Genomic DNA, 15,383 nt, shown 5'->3' with positions numbered 1-15,383 from the left:
CGGATCAGCTCATCCAGAAGGTCCAGGAGCACAAAAGCTGGCAAAAAGACAGAGAAATAACATGTGGCTGAGGCTGAGAGGGATGAAACTACCCCCTTCAGCAGCAACCTGGACCTAAAGGGGCTTGTGTTGAGTGTGGAGCCTCAGAGAAAAGAGTCACACATCTGATGTGTGTCCATCATGAAGGTCCCCAAATTAATAACAGTGGAATAGGCAGGGTTCGTTAGAAGTGATTATGAGGAGTATGGATATAGACAGATCTGTTCTTCTGGGTTTACCTGGAAAATTATGTCCCTTAGGAAGTAACTGCCCCAAACTTTGGGGCAGGTTTCCAAAAAAAAAATGTAAAATTAGGATTTTGCATTAAAATTGTTTGGGACGTGGATGGTTCTCACATCATTTTAGGTACTTATCTGTAAACCCTCTGTTTGGAGGCTGGAAAGACATAGTTATTTCTTGGGAGCAATTTGGTTTCCCAGAGATCTCGGAGCAGTGTAGGTGTTTTTGCGAGACTTGTGCATGGAAAACATCATCCGATATTTTGAAAGCTTGCTAGAAGACATGTAATACTGCAGTTCTGTTGTCCAGTGAAGGAAAATGCACAGGGAATGCATCCTGGCTTGAGAGAGGAGGCTGTTTATAAACTGATTGAAATAACAGCCCTGGCTGTAGTTTTCCTGTTATCAGTGCAGGTTCTAATTATATAGACTAAAACCGTTATACAGCATTCCATGCCCATAAAGGAATCAGAAAAAGAAAGCATTAAGCAATTCCACTAATCATTATCCTTAAGCCATTAACTATCTTTTTTTGGCTTTTCTTTTTCACCGTTTAACACAAATTATACTTATGAAGCTATTTCAATTCTTTTGTGCTCTAATAAAATGAACATATAAAAGTTGCATTTTAGGCAATATTTTAAAATCACCTTTAAAAAGCACAGTGGAGCTTTAGTAGCATTTTCAAACTGACTTATGCACTCCCCTGATTTTGTATGTGGGCCTTTCAGAAGAAATCAGATGCTTAATGCCTTTTTGGGTTGCACATCAAGAACAGAAATCCTATGGATAACCAGTGATACTCTGGCTCTCAAGTGCTTAAATCAGCTCTAAATATTTGATTTAAGCTCTTTCATCTCTTAGCTGCTTTAAAAGGTATTAATTAAGATACTTCTAAAATGGGACCTGGGAATGAAAAAAATATGTTCCAATCTAAGTTAAATGAAGGTAGCGTATTATCCATTTGAGATTGCCAAAATGGACAACAGAGTAAAAATCTGAGCCCATATATAATACTGGACTTTATATATTTAATGTGATTCTTCCTTTTTGCTTGTTACACTTTTAAACGGTTATTACTTTCAGAATAGGTTACTGTCTGCTAAGTGCAGGTCAACTGGCAAAAACCCCAAAGTGTGTAATTTGCCAGCCTGTTAGGACAGAAATATTTTTATCCTAAAAAAAAGTTTGGGGTAATTCAGGGGCCTTCCTCTGTGTTATGAGTCATTTTAAGTGTTCTCTTGTCATATAACTCAGTGTGAATTGACTGTTACTTTACTGCTTGTGACTTAGAGCTTGAGGAATCACACCAGAAATGTCCTCCCTGCTGGAACCACTTTGCTGTTAAATTTCTCATTTGGGATTGCTGCCCGCTTTGGCTTTTAATCAAGAAATTTGTCAAGTTCGTGGTAATGGACCCATTTACCGACCTCACCATCACCCTTTGCATTGTGCTGAACACGCTCTTCATGGCCTTGGAGCATTACAAGATGACGAAGGAGTTTGACCACATGCTTTACATAGGCAATTTGGTGAGTGAATGTCAATTTGAAGTGCTACCTGAGGAGTGTATTTCCTGCTTTTTAAAGTTTTGGCTGTGGCTTGGGAAGATCCCGTTTTGATACACTGTCAGTATCGTTTTGCCTGTGACATGTCAAGAGGGTCCACATAGTCACCTCTTTCTGGGAGTGAAGACAAATTAATGAAGGACAAGAATCTATTTTTATTAAACTAACATATTCTAGTGTTATTAGTAACCATTAAAGCCATGTTTCTGGGCTGTTCCTGATAGGTTTCTAGTTTGTATCTGTTTAAGAAAATGAGATAAGATAAAGATCAACAAGGTTTATTTGGGATTTCTGGTAAAGCAATGATAAGGCAGGAGTTCTTGGTGACTAATATTGACTTTTAAGTCAAAAAAAACTACAGAAAAAAAACGAGGCAAGATCTTGGAGGGAAATAGAGTGGTGCCTGAGCATATCTAGATATGTATGCGGGAAGGTGCCTATGGTACATTTGATGTATGTCCCTCTATGTCCTGCTGTGCCTCCCTGCCTTCTCCAGCTGTGTGTGCTGGGTCCCATGCAAACCCCGGGGCAGAGGGGACATGGAGCAAAGCATGGCTGATGCTTCGAGGGGAAACTCTTAATGTGCAAGCTGGAGCAGCAAGGGAGAGAGCTGCAAAGTAGCTTAGAGACCGCACTTATCCGAGGAAAAGCAGAGTGACAGATCTACAGCCGAGCTGTAGGGAGAGCAGAAATGCCTTTGCAGAGGTGATGTAGTACAATTTCTTAACCCAGGGGGCCACTAAAATTCTACAGTTACTACAAAATGGAAGCTTTTTCTTTAATGGTCTTTCTCTGAGATTATGCTTAAAAGTTACCGTGTTTTACTGCTTTAGAACTTAATGTTTAAAAGCCTTTTAATTCTAGAAGAGTCTGTATTGGAATGCTATGGCATGGTGGAATTGCCCCTAAAATTTAGTGGCAGAAGCAGAGATATTCTATAGGACCGTAAGTAAGTCTGGAGTACCCCGGAAAGTGGAAGCTGCCAAGTTTGCACTTGAGAAGCTCACAGCGGAGTTGAAAAAAGCCCTTTCTTTCTATAAAAACAAAGGCTGCAGTATCTCAAAGTGGGATTCACCTTGCCTAACTTTAGGTATTTACAGTGTAGGAGTCTCTGTCAGAGCTGGTTGCTTTTGTCTCCCTTTAAAGTCAATGGAGAGTAATGGACAATTTTAAGGCACAATTAATGAGATGTTTTAAAGACATTTACTTTTGGATAAGGTGAACTACGTCCTGGAGGCCAATGACTGTAGTGACCATCAACGGTAGTGGAAGTATGCAGGGACACTACATGTTGTACATGGGACACTAACATATGTCATACGTCACATATGGATTTTTTTCTTTACTTTGGTCCTTGTTATTCTTAGCTCTGGGCCTCTTTGGGCAGGTTGATATTCTTCTCCTAGGCTGTGAGACCAGTCTGCAGTTTTTCAGCTGCTGTGTCTTGGCAAATCTCCCTCTGTTGTTGTGCTAAGTGAAAATCTGTTTGGGTCTCTCTTGCTTCAAACCCACACTCTTGCCCTCTGTGGAAAGCAGTAGATAAGGGTAGCTCGGAAAGTCGTCTCACAGGACTGCATCCAGCTCCACTTTGAAGCCAGCCTTCCTTGTTGCTCAACAATTTGTGGCCTTCTAAGATGACCTAAAAAAAATCCTTTGTACCCAGTATCCACCAGAGCAGGTGGCAATGCTGCCATTTCCCCCCCTGGCACCTGGGATAGTAAATGTGTCTGCTCCTTGTTCTGCTTTTGGCAGATCAGCTTCTCCCTTTGTAGACCACAGGCAGTGAAACTTTAGCCCTTGGCATCCCTCCTGCCAACACGGCTCCTGCAGACCTGCCGGGGCTGAGTGGGGCTGCGCCAGGTGCCAACAAGGAAGTAGAGTCAAGGAGCAGGGGGAGGAATTGCAAAGCAAATTTTGCAAATTTTTGCAAAAAAAATATGATTACCTCGCTGTGAGTTTCTCAGCACTGCCTAGAGATATTTATCCTCTTTGTGCTAAAGTGTAATATAAGCAAAACAGCCTGCTAATACTTTTTGTAGCAAGCTGATGGCACAGGGCTCCCCTTCCCTTGAGATCCCAGGGTGGGTTGGTGAGAGGCCAGACTGCCTCAGCTCATCCTCTCCAGCTTTACTAAACCCCTGCATAACTGGACTGATTGTGAGTAGAGTAGGTCAGAGGAAGGTAATTCCATTTTGTGGAGGATTTTGCAAAGTCATTTGTAATGAAAATTGACATTTTTTGCAATCCCCTGTGAAAGGGAAGGGAGTCCCAGCTCCAGGGCAGGCTGCCAGATGACTGCATCCCCTAAGCTGCAGGCTGCTAGACCCCTCCTCTGCCTCACGCTGGCTGTCTCTCGTCTTCCCATTGCATCTAACCCTCTTTGAGGGATTATACTAGCATTAAAGGTGAGGAAATATTAAAAAGGGCAGATCTTTGGCATTTTTTCCTCAAAACAAATGTTTCTGAGAGAAATGAAAGAATGAAAGTGGAATATGGATTCGCTTCCTCAGAGAGCGATTCTTCGTCTGCTGCCAGTCATTGGAGATCTCCCACTCTGATTGTCCGTCTACTTCATGCAGCACCTGCTACCTTCAGACTCCTTTAGTCCATCACTTACAGGAACCAGCATTTTCAAATGTGATCAGAGGGCTAGCCAAGCACATGTACATCTTTACATGGTTCATCTGCCTATGCAGTGCCACCACTTAAAAAATAGGTAGATAGAGCAAGATTCTTCCATTTTTTTTGTTTTCCTTTAGGAACTGAGACACCATTATGCAATATTAGAGCTTAAACAGCTGAATTGATAAATCAAATAAATAATTTTTTTTAAGACAAAGTCCTCCAAATCAGCAGTGTCATATTTAGCACCAGTGGGATATTAAGTTACTTGTTTTCTTTCCAGCCTTTATCATATTGAGTATCCAGCCTCTTGTACAAGCGCAGTTGCTGCGTACCAGGTGCCGGCAATTTGACAACTGCCGTTTGAAATTCGTACACGTACATGGTTCCTGATGCCTTTAGGAAGGCTCAGACATTTTGCTGTCTTACTGTGACATTTCCTTCTCAGAAGGCTATTGATTAAAATGATTCAGGCGAAGAAAGTGATCCTCCTGAGTCATTTCTCAGCAAAATGGTTGCATAATGTACGCAGCATGGTATTGTGGTTTTTAAGGCAGTCCCCTGGATACAATTTCACAGACATCCAGTTTTGCCTTGTTCTCTGTCCTAAGGGAAATGGGAGCATTCTGATGGGAATCTTTGGTATCTCTGACCACCATGAGTCAGAAATTGTTGGCTAGTTAGAAATATAAGACAGGTTGTTTTGTTGGGTTTTTGGTATGGGACAGTGATGGGATGACAGTGCAAATTGTTGCAGTTCAAGGTATTATTTTACTGATGAGAAAGAGAAGGTATTTTACACAAGGAATTGTGTAAAATGACCGCTTGGAAGAATTAATTCCTGAAGCATTACAGAGCAAATCCAAGTCTTCCTCAAATGCAAGCTATGATCATTTATTTTTATTCCTTAATATCTTAATTATGTAATTGTAACTTTTCTCTTCCACATCTTAATGGGTTTCTCATCTTTATTGATCAGAGTAGATCAGTTTTGCTGTGATACTGCCATGAATATTCAGCTTATTGAAAGGAAAACATTTAGCCTTGATTGTATTTTACTGATATGTGAGCCCTGGATTCCCCGCTCTTTTTTGACCTACACAGTGCATTGATATTGTTTTTTTCACGGAAAACTATGTGCTTTAATATGTATGTACAGTAGAGATATTTTCAGAACACAAAACTCTGTGCACCTTGTACTGGGACTCAGAATGAAAATAAAACAGTACATGAAGAACTTGATGTCCACATTTTGTCATTTTAAGCTGACTGTAGCCTTGCGTTGTGCATTTAAACTGGTACTTAAAAAGGGCATATGAAAGGACAAGATCTGAGTCTCTGAGATACTTTGCAGAAATGTGTTAAAACTGAATTTGTTGCCAGCAGCCTTCCCTTCCCCTCTCCCTCTGCCTCATAGGTAATATTTATATGTTGTTTTAAAGAAAAATGTTCCAATTAGAAGTTCCACCATATGACATTTGAACTGGGTCATAAATAAGCTGTGTTCTCAAGATGCTGTGAAAAGAAAATTGCTGTGACTATTTGTAAAAAAAAAAAAGCTAGGACTCAAATTAGAGTTTCTAATCTCCTTTGCTGCCAGCAATAACCTCAGAATGACTGGAGGCTTGCGTTGCCCTGGTGTTGGTAATAACAAAATAAAAAGGGATAATACAGCAGGTACACTACAACCCAAATACCCCTTTAACACTCCCACTCCATTCATTCAGGTTTCTCCATTGAAATGAATAGATTTAACCTTTATAAAAGGCACTTTTACACTTTCTTTTTTACCACTGAGATTATTTAGATGATGGAAGGAGATGGAAATGTATGTTCCAATCTAGAGCTTGAACTCAGATGTCATTGTAAGTTTACAGCAGTATCAAATACTGTTGTGAGCAGACTAGAGCAAGTTGTAATAGTGATAAAGAATCAGCCATGAAAAATAAAGTATTTGCTTGTAAAATGTTTTTGGCTTTTTGCTGTGTTCACCTGTATCAGTGGAAAGTCTGCAAACAAAAGGTTAAAGTTTAAAAGGTTACTTTGACTTCATATTTTCTTTCTGCAGGTCTTCACTGGGATTTTTACAGCAGAAATGATCTTCAAAGTAATTGCCCTTGACCCCTACTACTATTTTCAGCAGGGCTGGAATATTTTTGACAGCATAATTGTTATATTAAGCCTGATGGAACTGGGCTTGTCCAGCATGGGAAACCTGTCTGTTTTACGCTCCTTTCGACTGGTAACAATCTTATTCTGTTCTTACCCCTCTTCTTTCATTATATATAAACTCTGACATGATGCAACATATTTTCTTAAAAATGCATCTGCCAATAAAGACTTAAATTGCTACAAACTTGTGAACATTATGTGACATATTAATTATAGACTGCGGGATAAATGGAATTTTTCCACATTTATATCAGGGTAAATGAGAACATAATTTGATTCCTTCTGTCTGTGCCAGGTACTTGTAGCACACTTAAAATGTTTGAGTTCCAATTTGTAATAAAAATCTGCCATTTCATACCTGTACACCTGTTAGCATAGTCAGCAGATAACTGATAGCCCAAGAAATGCAAGAGCCAGTAACTTGTCAGTTTAGAAGCTGTTATTCCTAAATTATGTTACAAACATGCCACCTTTCTTTTAAATGTTGTCAAAAGAAAATGTCTTTGAATTATTCACGGAGCGATCTTTTTTTCTAGAACTGATCAGCATAACATAGCATCTGTCTTTCACGGGAGCTCCTTAGCTGTCAGCTCCTTTGTTATGCACGGGATAGTGGTATTCTATTAATGAGAGACTGTCGGCATATTGGAACAGAAAAGTAGTTTCCTTGCCAGCCTGACATTTGTGTTGCACTTCATGTACCAGGATGTCCATGCTAATCATTCTGGCCATGATATGGCTTCACAACTTGAAAAGACCAGGAAAATAAGCCCTTATGGTTACATTTAGTGGAATACTTCTTTAATTTTTTTTTCCTGAAATTCTTTGTGCTGCCTAAAAAATGCAAATTTTTCACTGCTGCTGTTAGGTCCTGAGAGTCTTCTGTCAGTTTTTGAGCAAACCCTCTTCAATAGGGCTGAAATTAAACCTTCAGTTGAAAACATAGTACAAGGGCTAGGAAGCATTTACATCCTTAAAATAGGTCTTAAGTGGGATGTGGGTTGTGCATAGACTGCGTGATCCTCAGCACAGAGGTGATTTTCACCCTGTGTGCTAACAGCTAATAGCATCTGGCTGAGGCTTGCTCTGAAACACAGAGGAATTGCTTCTCTCTTTGTGGGATTGAACCCTAAACCCCTTCCCTCAGATGCCTGCCAGGCTGTTTAATTTGAGGAGGTAAAGCAATGTAAAAGAAAATGTTGAGATCTGAGATTTCCTCCTTCCACCCTCTCCCCACCATGATATTGGGGGAATGAGCCTCTAAAAGCACGTCTATCTAATAAGGCTGAGCATAGCTCTGGAAAACTTAATTCTCAGCCGAGAAGCCCAAGTGATGTTTTATTAATAGATGTAGTGAGGTTAACAGGAAGTATGGCTAAAATCACCTTGTACTGCACACGCTGTGGCATTTAACGTCTTTCACGTGTTACCCACTTTAATAATTCATCGATTGAAATGTCTGTTGCTTCTGTGAACTGACACTGTTGTTTATGTTTTGTTCACAGCTGCGAGTCTTCAAACTGGCAAAGTCCTGGCCGACCTTAAATACACTCATTAAAATCATTGGTAATTCAGTGGGTGCCCTCGGCAACCTCACTCTTGTGCTGGCAATCATCGTCTTTATTTTTGCTGTGGTAGGAATGCAGCTTTTTGGGAAAAGCTACATGGACAATGTGAAGAAAATAAGCATGACTGGCAATTTGCCACGGTGGCACATGAACGATTTCTTCCACTCGTTCCTCATCATCTTCCGAATTTTGTGTGGGGAGTGGATTGAGACCATGTGGGACTGCATGGAAGTAGCTGGGCAGCCGCTGTGCCTTCTCGTCTTCTTGTTGGTCATGGTGATAGGAAACCTGGTGGTGAGTTCTCAAGATGTTTTTTTCTCCCTTTCCTGGTGAATGTGTGTAAATGTACCATTTTGTTATCCAGAAATGGCAAATTTCACATTGCTCCGTGGCTTTAATTTGATGAACCAAGTTGTCACCCAGAGAAACTTGTTCATATCCCAAATACAAAATTGCTAGCATTGCATTACTAATTAGGAATGAAGGCTTACAGGTTTTTTACAGAAGAACAGATAATGTTTTACTAGAAGAAAGGCACATGAGCTGGTTATAATGATTTTATTTCTTAAGCCATTCATGGGGCTGAAGGGATTCCGAATCTCTTTTCCATACAGGGGTGAATATCACCTCAGCTGTCGTGGGATCAGGAGATATTTTTATTTCCCTTCATTTTTGGTCCAGAACACATGAACCTTACAGCTAGCACAGTGTCTTTGAGTGGAGTTTCAAATGTCTTTATCCTGCACGTTCGAGGAAGCTGCAGGTTGTGTTTACAGTAATGTCACTTGCTCACTTGCTTTTTAAATAGACTATCCCATAAGCATGGCTTACATAAGCTCTGAACCTATTAAGACTGAATTGTATTTCCCTGTTGACATCTTACGGAGCGCTTTGCTGGCTTGCAGTCTTTGTGGAAATGTTTTGCCTGTTCAGCTTACAGAGCGTCTTTGACATTGTGGCTCTAATGGGCTTACTGTTTATGTAGTGAGTTGTTTAATAGTAGATGCTGCTATAAAAAATGTTGGGTTTTGCTACCGATTGCTTTTAGTGGTTGTTTTGCTTTTAAGTACCCAATGTTTTGATTCTCAGCTGCTAGGATAGAAAAGTTCTTGAAAGAGCTTGTGGAAAACCAAAGCACATTGTTTTGTTTATATTAATTTATATTTTAACAGTTAGTTTTGCACTGAAAATGTTGATTGCAAGATCAAATTATATTTTATAGGGTTTTTTTTTATAAAAATCTAAAGATTAAACTATGATTACTCAGGAAGTGGCAGATTACTTATATTTTTTTTTTCCCTAATTTCCCATTTCTACAGATTTTTCTTGGAACTAAATGTGGTTAGAGGAGTTGGGACAAATATTACTTTCTGCATATCTTTTGGGGGAGGTTAGTGTGAGATCCAGAAGGTTAATCTCCCCCTGCCATTAAGCAATGTGTTCTGTGTATGATAATGAAACCTGAAAATAATATGTGGTAAATTCTGGGGAAAATGTTAACATTTAAAATATGCATGGATTATTGAAAGATGTGAATTTGCAACATCTGATACCCTTAGATATTAACACTCATCAGTGTGCATAAGTTCTGTTAAATATAAAATCTGATTCAGCAGAGATCGCACTGACATTATCTATGTATTTTTAACCTTCAGTGCTCAAAAAAGACTATCCCAGATGTAAAACCAGATATTGAAAACCTCTGTCAGCCTGGATAAGCTGAAGTTACTGGTCAGCTGAAAGCAAAAATATTTTTACCCTTTTCAGCCAACATTTCTGTAAGCATGCGGCAATGACTGGTAAATAGGAATGATTATTGTCTGTAGATCACTCAAAAAAAAAAGAGGAAATGATTCATGTGTGTGAAAAGAACAACAGATTCTGAATCATGAGACTCATCCAGTGTCAACAGTGTTATATGGAGATTTCATGATGTTGATTAGCAGGTAAAGAGAAGGTAATCTTATTCCTCTAGCATCAGCAAAATCCTTGCTTTCTTCAGTGAGAGTGGAACGAATTCACAAACTAACTTACTTGCTGAACATCATCAGACTCAAAAATTCTGGTAGCTGAAAAGCACCATGAACTCTTTAAAATATGAAGACTTGTGTGCTAAATCTTTTACCTGTAACTCGGTTGTAATCTGTGCCAGCAAAGTTTCTCTTTTAACTTGTTGAGATCCTTGTTCGTCCTCTGAGTTTCAAGAGTCAGTTTGATAAGAAAAGTATTATCCTGAGATTGTATCTCGTTTGGACTCTGTATGCTTTCTTAGTCTCTGAAGGCACGGAGGAAATCCTACAGTGTTTTTCCCTACGTAGCAGATCTGCACAGTCATCTAGACTAAATACTTTTAATGTCACATCTGCCAGTACTTATGGTAGTGTCTGTGGTCACTTTCCCAACTGCAAGGCTAAGCGTTACAGAGCAGACCTGCTCTTTAACTACTGTAAAGTAAAGGCTGCAAACTGGTGCTGGAAGACTTTCAACTGCTGCAATTCTGTGGTATGTTCAGTGATTTGGTTTGCAGGTTTTACCGAGCCTCACTAACATAAATTCAAAGGAATGGTGGAAGAAAAGCAAAGAAAGTTAGTAAGTGCCCTGGGCAACTTCATGTTATAGAGCAGTCCAGCTGTTGAAAAGAATTTTAGTAAACCTTAAATCTTTGGTTTGCATTCATATATCCTGAAAATGTCTTGGACCAGTGCAGTGCCATATGAAACTATGTTTACTGCTGGTCAGCTGATATTTGAGTCATCTTCAAAGAACTAAACTTTACAGCATAGTAGGAAAATTAAGTGCTGTGTAACTGCCTTTTGCACAATAATACTATGACACTATTGTCAGAAGGCATTTTTAGAGTCATTGAAGCCGCTTTGGAAGGCAAAGCCAAACCAGACAGATAATAGAATAGTTTCTCCCTCATTTGGAAGAAAGAGCTTCTGAAATTGCTAACTGAATAATTATGCCTACTGTTAAGTTTTATAAAGGGCTTAACATATTTCCTACGTACGTTTATGTTACTGAGGTTAATAAGGAAAATCATTGAGACAGGAATAATTAAGAAGATGTAGGGGAATTTGGGCAGCGAGGCAGTCCCCAGTGACCCCTACTCTGGTGGGTCAGCTGATGCGAGAGTCGAGCGTGACACCAGCCACTTCTCAGGGGACAATTGCGTGTAATGGGCACTAACAACATGCATGAATAAAACTGACGCTTCAATCACAGAAGAACAACCTTCCAACCTCTTTGCGTGTGCATGACGCACACTGCCCAAGACACCCTTTTATTTTTCCCAGCCACCTGGATGAAGCCTGTTTTCTACCAGCTTCACCTGAAATGCCACCAAGTGAAGTGCAACACGACACAGGGCAGAAATGCACTCACTGTCTTTGCTCAAGCTCCAATTTGGCTGTGTATGACATAGACAGCACCCAAAAAGCACCAGTTAGTGTTAATCCAAGCTAACAGCCACAGTGCATTAACTTAACCTCAGGGCTGAGTTTCTGGACTGACATTGTCTCACCTCTGCCTGATTTAAATACATCCCCTAGTACTTACACGGCACATACACCACTGTTCCCCAGTCCACCATAAGCTGGTAATCCACTGCTGTATTTCCATGGTGGATTTTGTCTTCCTGGAGTCACAAGCATGCCAAGATATAGAGTCTGTAACCAGGGAAGTGACATCTTCAGAATTTTCCTGAAAGGTGAAATATAAGGCTGGAAGTGCTGTTTTAGGATCAGTGCTAGGCTTTCTTTTTTTTTTGTCTACTATCCATGGCAAAGCTATTCACTCAGGAAAATATTAATGACATTTTCTGAGAACACAAAGGTAGAAAGCATTAGCAATTTCTAGGGTATCAGGCTATCTTGTAGGAAGAATTGCATAACTATTATAATTTAATAAATGCATGATGCATGGAATTATGAAATACAAAGTGTAAGGTTATGCACTCAGCCCTATTTAAGAATTTATGTTATGATCAAGTAGCTTACCAACAGCAAATGTTTGAGAGGATAAGAAAAGTATACATCAGTTACTGTGGACATGTACATCTGAGATAATTGCATGGAGATGCCTTTGTAGTTAGATCCGGTTAATGGAGTCTGTGAAGTCATAAAATATCTTACCCCAAAAGACATCTAAAATACATCAGATTAAATAGACCCTAAAAGTACCTATTTCAGTCCCTGAAGGCCAGGTTGGATGGGGCTTTGAGCAACCTGCTCTAGTGGAAAGGTGTCCCTGCCCATGGCAGGGGGGGTTGGAACCAGATGATCTTTAAGATCCCTTCCAACCCAAACCATTCTATGAAGTCCTGGGAGGCAAACCCAGCTGTAGATATCCCCATGTACATATCACTCAGGCTGACTGAGCCAGTATGCCCCCATTAAAGAAGTAAATGAGTTTCTGATACATATCAGGAAAGGTAATCACAGAGGAGAGAGTATCAATGCTGTTGCACAGCAATCTGCAATACTGGATATGCAATACACCCCATTAATGACTGATGCTCAAGAAAGATTAAGTACTACTGTGAAAAGCACAGTATGGGAATTTGAAGTTGATGAGGGGAATGCAGAGCTAGGCATGGGAGTAGAACAGTTTAAGTGTCAGGATACTGCTCATCCCAGAACAAAGGAGTATAAATCACTGCAGGTACCTTTGGCTGGGATTGGAAAGGAGTCTTCTGACTGTTAGCGCAGTGAGATTGTTTAGGAGGACTTTCCAGCAACACTGATGAGCCCCGAACCAGCAGCATGTGAGATGGAGCTTGATTAGTTTGTGAAAGAAATAACCCATGGCAGGGGGCTTGACTTGGTGACCCAAGAGGACATTCCGGTCCTGTCTTCCTGTGATAATTTGAGTGCTTGGCAGCAGAGCTGCTCAGCATGGTTTGGATGAGATTTGAAGTGGCCTTCTTTGGTTAAACCTAATGGAAACTTTTCTCTGAAAAAGTTATATATGCCTAGAGCCTGTCCTTTTATTTTGCTTCCACATCTCAGGAAACCTTAGTGGATATTTTTTCCGTTTTAACATGGCCCATGACTGCAACACACAGAAATCTGGAAATGTCACATTCTTGGAAAAAAGAGGTTTGTCCCTCCCTACAAGTCAGTGTAGGACAGTTCCTTGAAGAGGTGTTCTGGGAAAGTGCTGCTAAACCTCCATCAGGTTAAAATCTGCGGATTCTCAAGCTAGTCAGACACCAAAAAAAAATTATTAGGCCTCATTCACCACCATTTTGATCTTTAACAGCCACAATCAGTTGATTAAATGGCATATTACCACAGCTGTTCTGACAGACGTGTCTCTGCAGCAGAGCAAGAGAAAAAGAAATCAAGTTACGGGGAATGTGAGCAATGCATAACTTCTTAGTAATTCCACTTCAACATATCCTTCCACAAAAGTCTCCATTGCTACCACTAAAAGGTCATCTTGAGCACCACCAATGCAACCTATGTGGGAATAGAAGGCAGAGAAGGGCGCGAGGGATGAAGGGCCATTTAGGACAGATCTTTGCCTGACAGATGTGCAAGAGAGAGGTTTGGGATGGGGTGGATTGTTTGGGTGGGGAAGAGAAGGGACTACAAGCATATGGAGTCACCACGTATTTAAAAGACGTATTTAGAAGACGTGTAGATATGGTGCTTAGGAGCATGGTTTAGTGGTGAACTGGCAGTGTTAGGTTAAAGGTTGAACTCGGTGATATCAGAGGTCCTTTCCAACCTAAATGATTCTATGATTCTATATGTGAAGCTTAGTCCATGAGAAGAAATTCATAGCAATTTCCTATCCTGAATCCCTTTCGTAAGTGACAGAACCCAAGTAACATAAGGAATTGTTGTGTCCCATATGGCTATCTAATACTTAGTAGCTATGGCTGTGATCCTACGGTTAGGCAAAGTCACTTTCTATTTGTGCCTGAAAATTTTTGTCTATTCAGATCAACTGTTTTCTTTCCTGCCTATTTTTCAACATCAAGAACAAAGTAAAGGCATGTGATAAATGTTTTATTCTGATTAGCTTTGTTTATTTTTTTTGCTTTGTTTGCTAATGTTGCCTTTAGTTTGATGTTTGCAGTCAAGCAAACAATAAAAACCTCAAAAAGGAGGCAGTTTTGGTGTATAGTGTATAAACGTGTAAGACAGGGCTACTATTTGGATTGTACCATCTTCAACATGGGGGATTTGTTTCTGTATAAAACCATTTCCTAGAGTTAATTACTGAGTGTTACCACCTGCGCACCATGATCTCTAATCAAGGAACGTAAGAGGAAGTGTGTATGGCCACTGTGTAGGCAGACTGGTAGCCCATCCTGAGGGTGTACATCAGCTGGTCAACTGTATGGATGTAACAAGAGTTTCACAGACAAGGGACTATCCCAGCTGGAAGTTTGTGGTCAGCGCAGGGTATAAAGAAGTGTAATGATATGGAGCAAGATGATTTTTTCCATTTGTCCTCAGTGCCAGAAAATGTTCCTGAGCACATTTAATTTATTACTGTAGAAGTAGCCATAAAGTCCTGTCTCACCCAATACTGATACATCTCCATCACTTCAAATTTCTCAGCAGATCACAAATGGCTTGAAAGAGCTTTATGGTAATGTGTCAGATTTCTTTGTTTAAATGAAATGGATATAGAGAACTATCACTGTCCCTTGTGGTAAAATCACAAGTAATAGCAAAATAGCTAGGCATCTAACAGGCCTAGGTAAAAGTGGATTACAATTTTACATTTCAAGAGCTCAGATAGCAGAAGCGTATTATGATGGTCAAAGAAGGTCTTCAGATGAGACTGGTATTTCTGCCTGATGGGAAGGGACTGTCACTGAGGGAAGGTGCATCAAGAATCTGGCATTTTTAAAAGACATGAAGCGTTAACACCGGGAGTTTTCAAGACCATGAAACTTTTTACAAGGTGATTAAGGGTTGCTTTACCCCAAAGGAATGAGACCTCATTCATTAAGATTTCTTATGCCAATGAACAAATGAAAATGGAACACTGATGACATATGACAGCACATTTCCAGCCATCTATCTCCTTATTTTCTCTTCAAATTATATACAAATCTAAAACTACCAAAGCCCCTTTGTCATGGTTTTTACTCTCTATCCCTAGAGAAATGTACAACTCCAGAGTTGCAGCCAGACTTGCTGCTCTGAATCAAG

At 40.0% G+C, this 15,383-nt stretch overlaps 1 protein-coding gene across 6 annotated transcripts in view; it reads left to right on the top strand.

Annotated features, from left to right (window-relative positions):
- Positions 1-15,383, top strand: part of SCN5A (sodium voltage-gated channel alpha subunit 5) — a 173,677-nt gene that overhangs the window by 72,524 nt on the left and 85,770 nt on the right. For all 6 annotated transcript variants that reach the window (XM_068404979.1, XM_068404978.1, XM_068404980.1 and 3 more), the window contains 3 exons: positions 1,572-1,810; positions 6,537-6,710; positions 8,146-8,502. In XM_068404979.1, the coding sequence (XP_068261080.1) occupies positions 1,572-1,810; positions 6,537-6,710; positions 8,146-8,502 (770 nt within the window). The remainder of the gene's footprint in view (positions 1-1,571; positions 1,811-6,536; positions 6,711-8,145; positions 8,503-15,383) is intronic.

The sequence above is a fragment of the Nyctibius grandis genome, chromosome 7 (genome assembly GCF_013368605.1).
Source record: "Nyctibius grandis isolate bNycGra1 chromosome 7, bNycGra1.pri, whole genome shotgun sequence".
Lineage (NCBI taxonomy): Eukaryota > Metazoa > Chordata > Aves > Nyctibiiformes > Nyctibiidae > Nyctibius > Nyctibius grandis.
Note: the sequence above shows the minus strand (reverse complement) of the source record. Positions and strands in the feature narration are given on the sequence as shown.